The sequence below is a fragment of the Caloenas nicobarica genome, chromosome 5, assembly GCF_036013445.1.
Source record: "Caloenas nicobarica isolate bCalNic1 chromosome 5, bCalNic1.hap1, whole genome shotgun sequence".
NCBI lineage: Eukaryota > Metazoa > Chordata > Aves > Columbiformes > Columbidae > Caloenas > Caloenas nicobarica.
Window position 1 is genome coordinate 38,803,199 of NC_088249.1, and position 17,769 is coordinate 38,820,967.

At 40.9% G+C, this 17,769-nt stretch overlaps 1 protein-coding gene across 5 annotated transcripts in view; it reads right to left on the reverse strand.

Moving 5' to 3' along the window:
• MIDEAS (mitotic deacetylase associated SANT domain protein) overlaps nucleotides 1-17,769 on the reverse strand; it is a 57,290-nt gene that overhangs the window by 26,579 nt on the left and 12,942 nt on the right. For 3 of the 5 annotated variants that reach the window (XM_065635431.1, XM_065635432.1, XM_065635433.1), the window contains one exon: nucleotides 181-1,867. In XM_065635431.1, coding sequence (XP_065491503.1) covers nucleotides 181-1,632 — 1,452 coding nt within the window. In that variant the 5' untranslated portion in view covers nucleotides 1,633-1,867. Of the gene's footprint in view, nucleotides 1-180; nucleotides 1,868-5,156; nucleotides 5,263-17,769 lie in introns of all 5 variants that reach the window. The other 2 variants (XM_065635430.1, XM_065635434.1) reach the window with 1 other exon arrangement.

The following is a 17,769-nucleotide window of genomic DNA, read 5'->3' on the forward strand; positions in this document are numbered from 1 at the left end:
TATGTCTATGAATTACAGTAACAGAACTTACATGGCACCACTCCGGAGCTGCCCTTGCTGTACTACAACACTTCTTGCATCAAGATACCATGCTTTCCTGCATATGTACATTAATTCCTTTCACTTCGGCTCTATTTTGTAGTCTGAAACATGCTATATCGGTCAGGATGTGTACCTTACCTTTACATTCTGAAGAGAAGCCAGCTCAACAGCTTTTTGGGCCAAAGTTAGCAAATTGGCTTCTTGAGAAACACGCCGCCTCCGTCGCGTACTCTGGATTACACCACCTCTGACACCCTGAAAATCATTAGTGCTCTGAGCGTTTTCTTCAGCTGCTGCCACCTGTTTCTCCCCTTCTCTGCCATTCTGGGCTGTGGCTTGCCTGTCTGTTTCCATCTGGCACAGCTCGCTGTTCACCAGGACATCCTTCTGCCCCATATCCAGTCTCTTGGGGTGCAAAAAGCTGCTTTTGCTGTGGGCCAGCGGTTCAGGCAGCTGCTGTAATGGGACCTCTTGCTGATGTGTTTGCCAGGGATGCAGAAATAAATTGCTGGGTTGTTCTTCTGCCTGCTTGGAAGCCACCACTTCTCCTGTAGATGTCAGCAGGACACCTTCTTTGGAGAGTCTCCGTGACCTTCTTGGAAAGGGAATCTGGGTCTGAGGTAGGACAGTCTGTTGGTTCTGCTCTGTTAGAGCCTTGAATAGTTCCTGGTTCCTCTCTGGCTGCTGAAACTGGTGTGCCATCATGTGATGCTGAGGTGCTGCAGCTGCCACATGAGGCTGTGCTATGGAAGTCGTTTGCTGCAGGCTGAAGGCTTGTGTGGCAGCCTGCTGCTGCTGCTGCGGGTAGAAATTCTCGAACAGTTGTAGCTGGGGAAGAGCTTGCTGCTTCTGTTGAGCAGTAAATGCTGGACTGGAAGAAGCTGGGGCTTCTTGAAAGACGTGTAATAATTCAGGAAGACCCTGCTTTTGGCCTTGGTGACCAAATGCAAGTTGGAAAGGCTGTAGCGGCAGACTTTGATTCTGCTGCTGCTGTTTCTGCATCTGATGAAAAGAATTCATTTGAGCTTGCTGTCTCACCAAGGCTTGCTGTTCCAGCTGAGCCTTCTGGGACATCATCTGCTGGACAGCATCTCCATACAAATCCAGCTGTGACACGAACACTCCTTTCTCTTGATTTCTCTTAAGGGCTTCTGGGTGGCCATAGAAACCTGGGCCACCAGCATTGGAGTGGGGTCCTTTCGGGTTGCCCCCGAAGACCATACCATGGTTCCACATCGAAGGTGGGGACTGCCAGTGGCTGTCACCCCTCTCTGGCAACCGGTTTCCCATTAGTGAATTCTGCCATTTGACAGCTGTTACCGTCTGGGGCATCATCATTGATTCTCCCCTATCTTGACTGTAAACAGAGTTCATCAAAGCAACATTGTTGGGGGCACTCGTTAGTCCTCCTGTGTGAGAAATCTCCACAGTTTGGGAGACCGGTATGTTCCCTCCATGACCATAGTACTGTCCTTCCTTAAGCTGCTGCTGTGGTTCTTTTGATGACACAGGGATTTCCTGCTCATTAAAATAGGCAAGCCGTTTCCCAGTCCTTTTGCTTGAAGACTTTTGCTGAGCCTGAAGATTCATGGTTCAGTCTATTCCCCTTGCTGCACACACCGTATTTACAACCCACCCATCCCTGAGGCTGGGGGAGGAAAGGCACAGACGTCTCTCTTTTCCATTCAGTTTTAGTAATAAAGGGCAGGAAAGAAGTCCAGATGAAAGTGCATCCACTTCCTTTTTCTTCGTGCGGTTCTCCCACTTCTTTTCACTCTTATCCTTTGTGGTCCAGAGGTCAGTAGGGTCCACTTAGTTACAGGTCCTGAAATAGAGAAGCAATTGCAATGAATCATCAACAGACACAACTGTCATATAAACCCTCACATGATAAGCAACAACCTGGATGTCTGTCCCATTTCCCACAGAAACAAAGGTCAGGATAATACATGTAGGAAATAACAAATCTGACCTACTAGAAGAATGTAAACCAAAACAACTTAGTTTTACACAACAGATATCACACTGTATTTGCATGATGCAACTCCCAATTGCACACAGACTTCTGACTAATCACTCAAGCTTATCCTGTAAGTTTTTCTCTTAAACTCCCTCTCTCTCATTTGGCCAATTACTTCTATGTCTTCCTGTAGTCAGAGTAATTTGTTTTTAATCTGAACTCAAAAACACAAAACAAAAAACCCCTCATGACTCACCAAAAGAAAAATAATGTCAGGCCACATTTCCCAAGACTTTTCAAACACACGCATGTACATGAAGGCTGCAGCCAAACACACAGCAAGATGCTCAATTCAGTGTTTTGAAGGAAAGGACCCGGCTGCAGCCCATCATCCACTCTCCCTCTCCTGGTCAGTACAGTTGCCTTCGATGAAAAACTGCCCACCAAGCACCCAACCACCGAAGATAGGGCCTGCTCAACCTGGTGCCCTGTTGGACACTTTCTTTAACAGCTGAAAGCGACTGCTTGTGCTCAGGTCACACTCATGGAAAAGGAGTTCAGGCAGATTGTCACAGCTGCTCCCGGACACCAGCAAGTATCCGGTAAAGCTACAAACATAAGAGGAGAAAGCCCTTCCAGAACATGCGGCCTAGGACAGGTCTACCCTCCTCTTCCCCACGGAAAAGCTATCCACAAACTTAGGCTTTAAAAGCCTGGTTTGCAGGATTAAGATGTAATGTGTTAACACATTACTATTTCTAGTAGGACACCTAAATATCTTTTGACAAGTCTCAGTTTTAAATTTAATTAAATTCTGAAACTACTACCACTCAAGTAATTAAGTGCAAGTCTCTATTACTCTCTCTTCACTATGCACTCTGTTCCACTTAAAATCACATTGCCAATATATCTCTGGAAGATTTTAATAAATTTTTAAAAGCCTATTCTTATTGCATCCCTCCTGCTATAAAATCAAGATTCTCTTCAGTGGAACAGGCAAGACTAACACACACATCTCCCCCAATGAAACCTGCAATCCATTTATCTCCCTCTAGAAAATGAAAAATAATGAAACAAAAGCATACAGCACACTGGAGTCCTGTAACCTAAGTTTGCTCTAGACAGATATGGCTGTGGTGGAGATTTTAATACTGGGGTGGGGTTGGGAACACGATGAGGAGGAAAAGACAAAGAGTTTAAACTTACGCAACTTCCACCTCGGAGGCCAAACTTGGCTTCAGCGCTACTGGAGCCATGGGCCGGTGTTTCAGAGCGAAGTGACTCACTTCCTCGGGCTGTTACATTGCTGTTCCCCCACGCTCCCTCCCCTTGGCCCCGGCTACAAACCGTGGACCTGTGCCACCCCGTATCGCCGAGCCAGGGCGTTCCTCTCTCCTCTAAGCACAACGTCTCGGCTCGTTTTCCAGTCCTCTTTCAACGGGACAAAAATAACTCCAGGAGAAATTATGGACACGTGAGATGGAAAATTCTCTCTAAACTGCAACTAGTACACAAATGAGGATTTCATAAAGTAAGTTTTTCCTATTTCAAAACTTCATTAGGAGAGGGGAAAAAACATCCTACAGCAGGAAACTGGATCCCTGGTAGCAAAAGCATAGAGGTGGAAAGGTTGCTATATGTCTTTCAGGAGCATTAATTTTATTCTCTCTCCTATGCTTTTTGCACCACGGCTACAAATTGTAACAGAGCTAACAGCTAAACCACAATACGTGAGGTAATACTACTAAGAGTGGTTTCTGACACTATCTTGCTTTCTGAAATCATCACAAGCTATTTTTCTCTCCAAACTAGACAACCTTGTAACAGTTTTCCTTCCACCAATGCTTCTGTGTGCTTTTGTATTGATCTATCACATAATTCTGATAAAAAGAATGCAAGGTTTTCTGTATATCAGAAGACTTTACTACTACATCAAATTTAAACTTGCCAGACAACCTTCAGAAGCTCTGCGATAGATTTTCTATGCTTCGAGGAAGAATGCAAAGATAACTGCCCAAATGCTGGCATACAACTTCAGGGGTCCTTGGTTTTAACCCTTCTAAAAACAAAAGCAACCCAAACAAACAAACAAAAAAATCCACAACAACAAATAAAACCAAAAACAACAACCAAAAAACCCAAGACCAAATAGCTGATGCTGTTCTTAATAGTGGTGGCTGAGATTTGCAGGTACTACACACACAGGTATCCAGAAGATCTTTAAAAACCGGGCTCAGGTTAGTGAGAAAGCATTGCATTAGCACAGCTCTCCAAACCTCGAGTTGTGTGGACTTCAGCTCTATTTTCTCCATTGCTACATAAAAAGCCACCAGCATTATAAAGCCTAACTCAGACCAGTTTAGAACTGCATCTATCTAGGAAAGTGATGTAACAGAAGTATAAAGATGCAAAGTTTACAAAAAACCAGTAAGTTCAGAGATAGCCTAACGGAGGGAAAGGAATATGTACTTGTGTGTTCCATAAAGAGAGTCCTAACAAATATTACATGCCTCTTAAGGAAGTTATCTTGAGAAGACTGCAGTGATTGAAGAACAACTGAAGTTACAGCAGCATAAAAAACCAGGATAGTGAAAATGACATTATCGGGGAGGAAAGAGATTTAAGGTACTGTGAACAAAACACACTTATTGAACATCCCAGCTCTCCCAACGGCATGCAAAAATAAATAAAACATAACTAAGAGATCATGAAGAAAAAAAGAGCATTTGGTGCATCCAGTATTATATGGTAAAAGAAAACATCACAAAATTAGCTTTTCAGAATTTATTTCTATATAGAAAACAGCAGAAAAATATCTTGTAGGTCACCCTAATAATAATAATCCATAGCTTAAGCTGAGTGATAGGCATTCAAGCTGCAGCATGACTATGCTCCAGGACGGCTCACACTTGGCAGCTTCACGGGCTGCGCGCTGCTGGCGCTCTGACTAAGCAGGTTTTCCTCCCTGAGCCTGAGGGATGAGCTCACATTATCATCATCCTACCCAATTACCAGCTTTGGGGATTTTTTTGTTTGTTTGTTTGTTTTACTTTAATTTCAGCACAAGAGTCAGCCTGCAGTAGCACAGTAAAATGGCAACACACTTCCAGGCTTAAGTGCGTTTTGCAGCAGTACACCCCTGACCATTTCTTACCTCTGAACAAAGCACAGAGCCGGTTCTGATACCGCAATTCCCAGAAGATACTGTGTCTTGCCTCCAAATATACTGAAGTGTTATGATATGTTGCATTGCTTTTATGCTGCACAGAGAAAAAGCAGAACCTAGCATCAGTATATTTTGTTTTAATAACTTTAAGATTTGGCAGGTAACATCATCAGTTATTTTCACTTCCAGGAACTTCTGGCATGTCTCAGCCTTTCTTCACATGAATATGAATTGTATGTCACCGCCTTTAATACTGTAAATATTTTCAGATTTCTAAGGAATTTTTCATGTTGCAAGGCTTTCTCTTCTAGACCTAAAAAGAATGTCGAATTAGATACACATATACCCAATGGGCACTTACTCAATATTTTCTGGAATTAAAAAAACATAAGCTAAGTAAAATATGGCACCTTACTGAGAGAAGTTAGAGTCAGCATTTTTAGCTAAAACTTCTCCAGCATATCTACGCTAGACCATTAAAGAAAATCATGAACACATATAAAACACCATGTAGACTAGATCTAGGCAAAGTCTCCCGAAGGACTTTCCTTAAGTATATAACAGGACTAAGGAGGAATCTCTGCCTGCATCCAGGCTGCTGTTCTCAAATTCATAAAGTCCTCCCAAAGCAGAGATATCTGAGAAGTGCAGGGCACAGGCACTCACTAAGCTGGTACCAGCCCTGAGCAGGTTTTACTCAACCCAAAATAGGTTCTACAGAACCATTTAGGCATCCCTATCCATTGCGACCATCTTGTCCTAGTTTATCATTGGCCTGGAGAGTTTGCTGTAAAACCTTTTTTAATGGCTTTTTTTTAAAAATTAAGTTTAAAGGTTATTTGATTTAGAGGACAAATTCAAAACATTCCACAGCAACCATTTAATATAAAATATCTTTATCTCCCTCTAAAACTTTTTGCCTGTGTATTTAGTAACCACCCATCACTATTCTATTTCTTTAAATACTCTCTTCACTAAATATGCATGTATTTGCACAATTTAGATATATCAAGTTCATGACCTTACACACTGTAGTAAACTTAAACTCTACTCTTCAGCCCAGCTGCTGAGGGCTGTGCTGTCCTTTACTTTTGCTTAGTTCATTTACTACACTACCTATATTTGGCATGATAAGCAAGTTTAAATTTTGCATATTCCTAATCTCTTTTGAGACCATTTGCACATAATTGTCTCTGACAGAATGCTGCAGAAATGACTCAGGAAAGATTCCAACCTCTCCTCAAACCCTGGCAAAGTTAAGGGTGCAGAAAACAACAAGTAGTCCCAGAACATCTTTTATTTCACCACTTTAATACTAGCTTTTAAATACTTCCATTTTAGTTTTTTTTTAATGTGAAAAATAAAGTATGTTCCTGGGTTCTAGCTAATGTACATTCTCAGACTTAACTGCAACAACGCTGCCACAGTTTGCTACAGGAAATCTGTCAAATTAAGAGCCATGAGAATAATTTCTCACTAAATCCTCCTTCTGTCACCAATTCAAATTACTGATTACCGCTGCAAGAAGCTTAATCGCTTTTAATGATGATGAACAGATTCCAAGAACAATTTTTACACTTCAGTCAAATGCAGCAAGCTAGTCAGTGTCCTTCTGAGACAGAGCAATTGAGCCTTCTTTAATTTGCTCATCATTATGGTCAAATCCCACATTTATGAAACAGGTGAAGAATCATGACACACATTTTACTAATGAGGAACAAAACCAGAGGAACTAACTCACTCCTAAGATCACACAACCAACCAGGTCAAAAAAAAAATCAAGAACAGAATATAAAATACCAGCTACTAGTTCCCTTTCCAACCCTGCAAGAAAACATGGGTTTAAATCTACATGCACAAGATAAAAGTCGGGTGTGCTATTTACATATGTGCAGAAAGGGCAAAGAAAATTGAATTGCTCCAGTGCAATAGCAGGACAGAGGTAGTTTAATAGAGTGGGTTTTGATTCTGGTTTTGGTGGTGTTGTTGTTTTGTTCGTTTGTCTGGGGGCTTTTTTGTGTTATTTGTGTGGTTTGTTGTTTTGTTTTGTTTTAAATGACTGGAGACTTAAAGGGCATCACAAACAAGAAACTTGTTCCAGCTAACAGAAGTTTGCTCCAATGAAACCAACACCACCTATTGCAACAGTCTTGAGTAAGAACCAGCAAAGCGATGAAAACAGGAGACGGTTTTTGTGTTTGGTAGAAGATTTGCCAAGCTTATTGCACAGCTTATCCATATCCTATGCTTACTCTGCTGTATATGAAAACAGCTTCAACCTCTCCCTCTCCCACACACTCACTTTGCCACATGTTCTTCCAGACAGTTAGCTACAGCAAAATTCCTGCAGATCATTTGCAACCTCCCACTCACCACCTTCAGACACCTTGAACAGGAAGGATAACAGCACAGATTTCCTACATATCGCCCCAGGATGGAACAAGAAAAAACAGAAAACAGACCATGTTTCCAAATTCCATACAGCAAAGTACAGCAATCTCTCTTCTGAAGAAAGGCAGGGGAAAGTTCAAAGCAATTGAGAAACACAACATTGCCTGAGAAAGCCAAAAACTTAAATGGAGGATGCTGGCTTTATAGCCCTGTCACCTTATCTTGAATGGGAAAGCATTTTCCACAGACGTCTAGAAAGCCTTTCCCTACAGCAATTTTCCAGGAGTCTCGCACCACAAAAGGGCAGCAACTGAAGGCCAAAGTGAACAAGCAAAACCAATCACCTGAACATTCTCCAGTTTAGAAGAAGTCCACTACAAAAGAACGTAAGTAGATAACAACCATCCCCCCCAACACCTCCAGGTAAGAACTGTACCGGGTAAAAGTCCTAAAATCAATAAAGCCTACGAAATGGGGAAGGCTCACTTGTTTGAGTAACTGCATAGCAAAGAAGGAACTCTTAACAGCCTGCCCGTGACAGGGGCAAAGAGATCAAAGGAAAGCTGCTGCACAAGCGGACAACAGAAGGGAAAACACATTCGGCATTCGGGCAGCCTGACAACTTTCCCTGCTGCCTGAAGGCACCTGCCCGGGGCAGGCCAATGCATACCTAAATAAGTAGCACACATCCAAGACGTTTATGGCCTATCCAAATTTTCAGGTGATTGGCCCATTTTTGTTGCAGAGAAAAGACTGAAGCTATGACTGACTTCAAGGGCGTCTCTGCCCTGAGGACAGCATGGTTAAAATTGCTTTGCTACCACTTTCACTTTCCCATTTTCAGCGGCTGGGAATTAGTAAAGCTGTATTAAACCACTGTACTAACCAGAGATTCAAAAGTGACTTCCATCAGCTCTGTGATGTGAAGCAGGAGAGACAATGACCACGCTGAACGACTATGTGCCACCAAATCTGGTAGCTTGTATTGCACCACCAGATGGGACAAACTATCGCTCCAATCTAGACCACTCCTGACACTCAGTATCACAGGTTAATTACCTACAGCAAGTAAAAGAACACAAAATGTAGAATTGCCATATTGTTTAGGAAAAATATACATATGCAAGAAGAAAATATTAACTAGACCTCATGAGCTAATCACAACAAGGAGAAATACAAAACCTACTTAAGTAAAATATTTTGGTAAAGGATGTCATAAAGTAGCAGCAGTGAAAGTGTGTTCTCATAGATGTTATTTGATTAGGCAGCTTTCTGTTCGAATTTTCTTAAAATTCACCTAAGCATGCATTCTGCTTACATTTTAACCCACTATTTACATCCATATATGTAGTTTTATTTATTCCCTGTCACCACAATTTTCCACATTCCACCTAAAGACACAGATGCGTTCTAGTGTGCAGGGCATTAGAGAGAAGCATTTTTGGCTTTTGAATTATGGGTTCTGAAGTACCACAGATGCACCTCAAAAGGAAGTTTTCAGAAAACAGTCCTTTGAGAGTACTAGAGGTTTGCTTTTCAAAATACACCTGGGATTTTCCACATAATTTTATTTTAAAGGGATGAGAAAGACACAAAATTTGTTATATAGAAAACGCCCATTAAGTGCTGATTAGTCTTGTCCTTACAACAAGCCTGCCAGGCAAAACCTGGCTTACACAAACAGCTCCATCAGAACAAAATCAGCATGAGTGAGGAAGAAAAACTATTAGAAAGACAGACCAGAATTTAAAACCTAGAAGATTATTAAACAAAGAACAAAAGAAGAAAAACCACCCTGATTTATTTTTAAAGGAACTGAAAATGTTGTTTCTACCAGCTATTGAAAAGGTACTACAGCAAATAAAGTCAGATCCTAAATTTGATTTAGCCTCAAGCAAAACTTTGAGTAGTATTTCCAAACTAATTGAAATTTTGCACAAATCTCATCTCATGAAAACAAGATTCATGATTTTCACCAGACTCATCTATCGTCTTGCACAGCAACAACATGAAGTTCTTAGGGAGAGCTATGAGCAAGAGACAGCTACATAAATTGGACTTCTGTAAAGAAATATGCAGGAAAGCCCATCTTTCCAAATGGTTTTGCAACACAGTGCAGGCTTACCCTTTAACAAAATAGGTATATGGTACATTTCTTAAATTAGGTTATGTTTATAAACTGTACTGAAGTTAGGAATATTAGTTATTACAGTCTGTCATCATGAGAAATGCCATGATCTGAAGAGGTTCGGGCAGCCTTAGAGCACAGAAAGAGCACAGCAATTAAGGAGTATGAAACGCTGCTTTCAGGCTTCATAAAGTTACACGAACATATTATTCTTTCCCACTGGAAATGGGTTAACAGTTCTTCTAATTGTAAGCATTTAGATGGCTATATTAAGCCTTTTTGTTTGGAGCTGTCAGGGAAGGCAGTTGCTAGCAACAGTGGGATGAATACTCCAACACACAGGAATCACAGCAGGCTCCAGAGTCAGAATGGCAAAGAGCAGCCGACAGCTTCTCCCGGCCCTCGCGTTCCCACAGCTGACACAGCCACGTGTCCTTCGCTCCCAATGCCTGTCCTGTCACAAACACTCCAGCTGCAGAATCGCAAGGATACACCCCAGAGACAGACCCAACCTCTCTGCACTTTAGCCCTGAGAAGAAAACACACCTGAATGCACTGGGCTGCAACAGGAAAGATTGCTGCAGGTCCAGTTGTTTCCATCCTGACTGCTCCAGCACTCTGTCACAAAACCAGACATACGTAGGTGTCCAGTGCAAGGAATACCACAGTTTTAGAGCTTCAGGGATTACTTCAAGGCTTTACAAGAGGTAACGGTCTACAAATAAGGGAAGAGAAAGAGGAAAGTTCAATAGAGATGATGAAACTTTCCATTCCCAGAGGTTTCTTCATGAGAGACATAAATGCACCCGAAACCTAGACCACAGCTCTCGGCAGAGATACTCCTGATGGCAGCAAGGAGACATCATCGCTCGCCCAAGCCTGGCTGGAGAACAGCTGGGACTAAAAGCAAAGGCAGAACCTCAGAGGATCTGGGATCAATTTCCAGTTCTGCCACAGACACGGATCTTAAGCCACCCACTTCAGATCAGTTCATAAAATTAGAATAATACCTGAAACCCGATACACTGATATTCATGAAGAATTGAGGTCATAAAAGCTGTATTATCTTTAACAGTACCCACTAACAGGCTAGACAGGGATTCTTCCACAAAGAGCTTAAAAGTCTAATTTGAGACGTGACGCAACAGGGTAGTGATAACCAAAGAGGGATGGGGCCGAAAAAATGAAGGAAAAAGTTCACACAAATAATAACATAGTTGTTCTTTTGTCATATGCCTCTCTCAAGCCAGAAATATCTTCTTGTTTTTCAGCAGTTACATAGGCTGAAGCAGTGCTGGTCTTGGTTTGCCCACACCCACACAGATGCCAGTACTGACTGAGCTAATCTGTTATAAAACTACGCCAGTAGTCAAGTCTTTAACAGCACCGACAGGACTTCAGTTCGAATTTCTAAAATTATGTCTTTTGAGAAGTTCTGTGGTCGCTGTTGAATATAAAAGGGTCTTTTTATTGTGCTGTTCCGTAGAGCAAGCTCTTGGCCATGACTGGGGCATCACAACAACAAAGGTAAGCAAATGCAGACTAGTTAATACTGAGAGTAGAACACTGAAAGACACAGGCAAGCACAATCATCACACAGGGGATTACCAGCAAGGTTTAAAGAATCCAAGGGCCCAGAGAGCACTCCGATTTCTTAATTGTTAATTAATGAATCAGAGCACTCTCCTGGTCCCTGGATTCAGAGCTCCCTGACAGTTACCTGCCCAATCTCCTCCTCATTTTAGCCACAGGGATTTCAGTGGAGGAAAGAGCAGATGGTTGGCACCAATACCAGATCAAATACAAAGCAAGCCTCTTCCATTTCTGTAGTGGCTTATTTGTATACTTACTAACATTATAAAGCACTTTCACAATTGGGCATACGTGTCACCAGCATCATGCTTACTCAGAGCAAAGTCAGAAGCTTCCTAAAGATTCAGCTCAACAAGCCTACGAAAAATGTCATCCAATAACAGCATAAGGAAAAGTGTCCTCTATTAAAAACCCTAACACAGCTATTTTAAATTGAGCGAAAGACTCGATTCTTAATAAAACACAAAATTAAGGTCGCAATGATCAAGTTTAATATTACAGAAAAACTAATGTTTATGCATTAATTCAGCTGCCCATGGAATTTTGTGAGCGTTACGCAGAATGGAAGTATAACATGCGTTCTAATTGAAGACATACCATTTTGGGTCAATAATCCCACATTACACTTTGAATAGCTGTATTTGCTAAATATACGAACTGTGTAATTGCTATTAAGAAGAACAGTAAGTCCTTCCCAACTGTGAAAAAACAGGCCATAAATAATTGGGAAGTCACACAGGAACTTATTAGAAAAGCCAATAAGAAGATCAGTGCTAATCACTCGACCACCTCCAGAAGAAATCGCTACACATTAAAAAAAGAAAAAAAGAATCCTTTACATAATACAGTTTCCACACTCAGAATGCAAAGCTAATGAACTAATCATCCCTTCAGGTGTATGGATTGCATTAACCTGATCCTCTCACACTGAAGAAAAAGAAATTCTAAGACTGATGCTCCTTTACAATCCATAATGCATCTAGTGGATTCTAAATTATTTTTCCACAACAGATAGATATTAATAATATTAATAATAATAGCACTCTCTTATTTCAAATAGTTTACTAGTTTAACTTATGTCCCAGAGCTTCTGATGACTTTATTTTCAACTAATCTCCAAACAATAAGAATGAATGTCCAGTCTCCCAACAGCAGGCTGACATTCATTTCCATTTGGGAAAGATGTACAAATCAACTGAGACAAAAAACCACTGCACTAGTTACTACACTGAAGACAAATTTTGGTTGGGCAAAGTAGTTGGAAGAACTTGCCCACAAACAAACTTGACATTATTGGAATACTTAACATTTATGTAACACTTTGCAACAATCAAAGCAACATATTAACATCGATTCATCCCACCTCACAACATCTGTGCTGTGCAACATTCTGTATTTTTAACAGTTACACAAAGAGAGACAAAGCAGGCTGTTTTGCACTAAAGAGTGAAGGGGTAGCCAACAAGATATTATTCTTCTGGAATTTCTTGATCTCAGTTTTGTCCACTGTTCACTCCTTCACACTGTGCAGGTGCAGACTGCATTTGCAAGATGTCAGGTAAAGCATCTTCATTTTGAACAGATGCACTAGAATTCAGAAACTGGTATAGAACACCACTTCTTAAAATACCCCATAGAACTCCCCCCACCCTGATGTAAATGTTAAGGCTATTTTGATATAAAAATCACAATGTCTTCTAAAGCACGTAGAAGTTCATTCACCCATATCTGTATAAGAGCTCTAACATTAACATTCGTATGTCAGTCTCATACTAGAGATCTCTAACCAACACTCCCCAGCGTTCTACAATGCCTTTGTACAGCAAATGACTCCTTTTATTGTCCATAGCTGCATTTCTTGCACTGTAGTACAGAAACTGAATTACAGCAATTGCTACTTTACACAGTTGCATGGCCTCATAATATGACACCACCACATACTCTTTAATGCACTTACTCTGGCAACGCCTCTTTAAGGGAGGGAGCTACTATTATTCCCTTTTTATTGAGAGGACTAAGAGAGAGGGACTACAAAGTGACTTGCCTGAAGAGGTCTATGACAGAGCAGGGAACATAACTCAGTGTCAAGCTAGTGCCCTACCCTTTCAATCATCTTTGGTCTCTTACTCAGGTTGAAATCCCACCATAAGGATGGCTAAAGTGCAAATTAAGCCTCTCTGAAGTATTTCTTCCTATTTCAGCCAGCCCATGAGACTGTGTCCCATGCATAATGGTAAACTTAAGATAAGCATACCGCAGTCAGTGCAGGTTTACCATGGATCTAAAAACATTTTTCTAGCTTTTATTAAAGTTGTCACCTATAAAGCATATATGCATAGCGATACACTAGCCTTGGCTGCAGTGATGTCCAGAGGACACAGAGCAATTCGGGAATACTGGGCAGAACTATCCAAGTGCAAACATGACATTGTTATTAATTTTGTCTAGAGATTAGGTAACAATGCTTAAAAGCCTCATCAAATTCCTTCCTTGCATGCAATTACAAATACAAATTAAGAAAGAAGGAATATATTAATTTATAGCTATAAGTACATTAGCTTTGATACATATTTGCATCTGTTTACATCAGTTATGATCACCATAACCATAAAATGACACTTTGGAAACAGAGAATAACAAAAGGAAAGGGGGCTCTCAAATCCTGCAAGACAGCGCTTTTAGCAATTACTGTGACATGCATGTTCCTCTCATCTTTGCAACCTCCTTCCTGACCACCACTCCAAGGGAAAAGACTTTTTGTTCTTTTCCCACAACTGCAACATCTGAGGTGCCACAAATAAGAAACAGCTTCCAGGCCCACAAGAAACAGACGCGTTGGAGTCACACGTGCTCAGAGCCCACCCGTCCAGGGACAAGCTTCTACCCCTTGAACCCTCTAACCAATTATTCTCTTTAACCCTGTCTACGGCCAAGTTAAGAGCAAAACTCCTGCTGATTTTTCACAGGAACGTGGCAGAGATCACAGCAGTTGGTCTGCAGGAACAAGGACTCTCTCAGCAGATCGTGGAAGGGGCTTTGCCACTGCCACCACAGGCCCTTCTGAGGCCCTGGAGGTGGGGGGACAACCATGGTCCTCAGCCCCCGTTCTGCTCTGCAGCCACAAAAGTCAGATTTCTGTCATTTGAGAAGGGGAGGGAGGCCAAGGGAAGAGCAGAACCATCAGACATCTGGCTGTGAAATGCATCAAAGTGTAACAGAAAAAATAAAATAGAGGCAAGAGTTTTTTAAATGCAAACACTGGAGATGAAATTCCAAGTCTTGGTTTCTCATGTCTCCATAAAAAGCTATGTATTTATAGCAGCTGCTTACAAAAAAAAAAATCCTTGAGGGTTATGCATGAGGAATGCTAAGTCACAATATTAGAAAGAACAAGTACTAATTTGCACATAACTGTGATGAAATTCACCTATTACAGTAGATTAAGTCAATTCTGCTCCCACCACTTATATTTGTGGCTTTGTTCTCTCCCTTCCTTACTAAAAATCTTGACAACTCTGCACAAAAGGTTCCCTGCAGACAAAATCTGTGAAATCACAGTCACGAAAGTACTGTCAGAGCCGCAAAACTGAACAAAAAGCAGAAGAAAATTCACGCTCATCACTATCTGCACATAAGACCATCCAGGAAAAAAGTTCATGCAAAAGAACAGCTTCTACATGTACATAGCTCCTGCACGTAGCAGGCTAAGTTTGTATTATTGTAGCCATTTCTAAACTTACTCCTTCACATAAGCAAGGTTTCCACATTCTTCAGGTACCTTCAGCAACATGTGCGACCCTGCTGTTGGCACAAACCTTCACAGTGGCATCTGTGCAGAGACAGGGATTCCCCCGAGCAGCAGCTTCAGAGGCCCAAAGCACTTTCAATTTCAGATTGAGGTCAAGTACAATGGTTGGTTTCCATTCATGTCGCAACACGTAGGAAGCCAACAGACAAGAAAAAGGTGAGACGACGAAAAAACTAGCAGGAAGAAGAAAATATCTCCCTTATGAAACCAGAAGTGAATGGGTCCCTGCAGATGCACTTCCTCTTGCACATACATTCCCAGTACATTTTGTCTAATTTCTAGAACATGGTGCCTTCCAGTTAAATATACTTAGTTCCACAAAGATACCACAGGAGGACAAACTGTTTCAAAAGACATGAACCATCCATCCAATAAAGCAACTGTAGCAGCTTCTTACTGTGTGTGTTTTTTGAAGTTGCTGCTCATAATGGTAATTTCTTTAATGTAATTTTTCGACTTCTGGCTTATCTGAAAGTAACAGGATGGATTTGAACGTAAAAAAGCTAATAAAAAGAAGTTGTTTACCACTTTAGTTATACTTCTCAGCTCCCCTCCTTGAAGAAAGAGGAGGTTTTCCCAAAAATTTCACTTGTTAATATATATCTTTTATTTGCAAGAGGAATTAACAGTTCTTTTTTCAAATATGGAAATAATACGGTGTGCCAAATTTCTCAATATCATTGGAGGGACTGCTTATAGTTTGAAAGATCGTGCATTCTCAAAAATAAATTGAAATATTTCATACACATACCTCCCCCTAACATTCACTAGACATTGGATTTAAAGGCTCAGTTTTTTTAACAGCAGCAGTTGGAAAAAACCCACCTGTCAGTTGCTCAACTCCCAGTATCACTTCACTAGCTCTCTTGTCAAATTCTAAAATAAGCAGATCTGCAACTCTTAATGTTAAAAAAGGAAATTGCTTACCACACTCCAACTTTTCAAGCTTTTTATACCTTAAGCAAGTAAATTGACACTTCTGGTGGTCTTTGGATAAACAGCTTAAAATGAAGTCCATAGCAATAAAGATACTTTCCTTGTCTAGCTGCAATCGTAAAAATTTCCTCAGCCAAATATGGACACATTTCTTTTCCTGTTCACTGTGGAGAACTAATTCTTCAGTAACAATATCCACCCGCCGTGTGTTTCTTGCTAGTCTGTGTACTTACAACTATTGAGAGCGCCTTAGCTGTTTCACTAAACCAGCCTAGAAATAATTTCTACAATCATTCTGGGGAGGAACGAGGGGAGATATATACTTGTAAATGGTTAACACTCTACCCTCTCTCCCTCCAAGTAAATTGTACACACAGCCAAAAGGCAAGGGAAATTATTAACCTCCTAACTCCTGAATTTTGGCTTCAATTCCCTAAAGTAACTTCATGCACAAAATCAACACATGGAAAGAATAATTAGTGGTGACCAGTTTGCTGAGGGTTGTGGAAAACTGGCCTATGGAGCAGAGCGAGCTCTGGCCAGAGGTCTGTGGCCACCTCTTCTGCCACACAGACCTCAGCAAACGTGCACAGCAACAGCAGCACCGCGTCCTGCCCAGGCCTTCTGGAAAACCTCAGTGTTTAACAGCAACCACTGACCAACTCTGCTCTCCCATGCTAAAGCTTAACAACTTAAAAAAAAAAAAATACAATTGCAAACGTAGGCACTAATTTAAAGTCATTTTAAAGTCAATTTAAAGTCTTTTAAGGCACGCAACTCCATCACATGGCCCTAAAGCCTCCTCTGGATACTGGCACCATTTCTGTCAAGAGATACAATCCATTTATTTTAAGACACAGAAGGGTGGCGTTTTAATCTACAAGTTTGCTTTCAGTTTGAAGCTGCCTTTTTAAAGCAAAATGCTTCTTCATTAAAGTATCTTAGTATTTCAAGATGAAGTGATCAACAATACTTCATTAAAGTAATAATAAAAGAAGTCTCTCGTTCATTAAAGAAAAAAAAAAAATCACGGAATGATCTTATACCAGATCCGCTATTTTTGCATCATAATTTCTTCCTGAAGAAGCAGCAGCCTGCATAAGTGCTGTCTGCATGCAATTTTAGCTCTGTACTTTACTTACAATCAAATATTTTAGGAAGCGTAGCTGTAATTACTAAATATCTTCCAAATCAGCATTCTTAAAAAAAAAAAAAATAAAAAAAATCTTATTTTTCTATCTAAAATTAAATCTGTATTTTGGAGGTGTCAAGACAGCGGGTTTCCCCAGCAGGGAAGGCTGTCTGTCCTCCCTCCCCTGCCCCCTCTGAGCATACAGATATCCAGTATGTCTGTCCTGCTGGCACATTCACCTCTGTTATTCAGGTCCACTCACACTTCTGTAGAAGAACTGCTCCCAGACACTTTTGTAGGCATAAGGGGACCAATAAATCTTAATGTACATTGCTATTGTAGCTCATGGCCTGTGTCTCCCTAGCTCATGTAGTTTTATAAACACCCTAAACGCCTATCTCGTTCATACTAGGCTGGAGCAATGTTCTCCAACCACTGCTGCAAGAAGCCAGTCTAAGCACAAATTTCCATTTATAGCTCTCTACCAAATAGTTTTTTTTTTTCTCTTGTTGAGGCAAACACTGGTCTCAGTATGATTACAATCCATCTGTGCATATATCTGGCAGAACAGTTATTTCCTCTTACAGAGGGTTATATTTATTTAGCCGTAAGT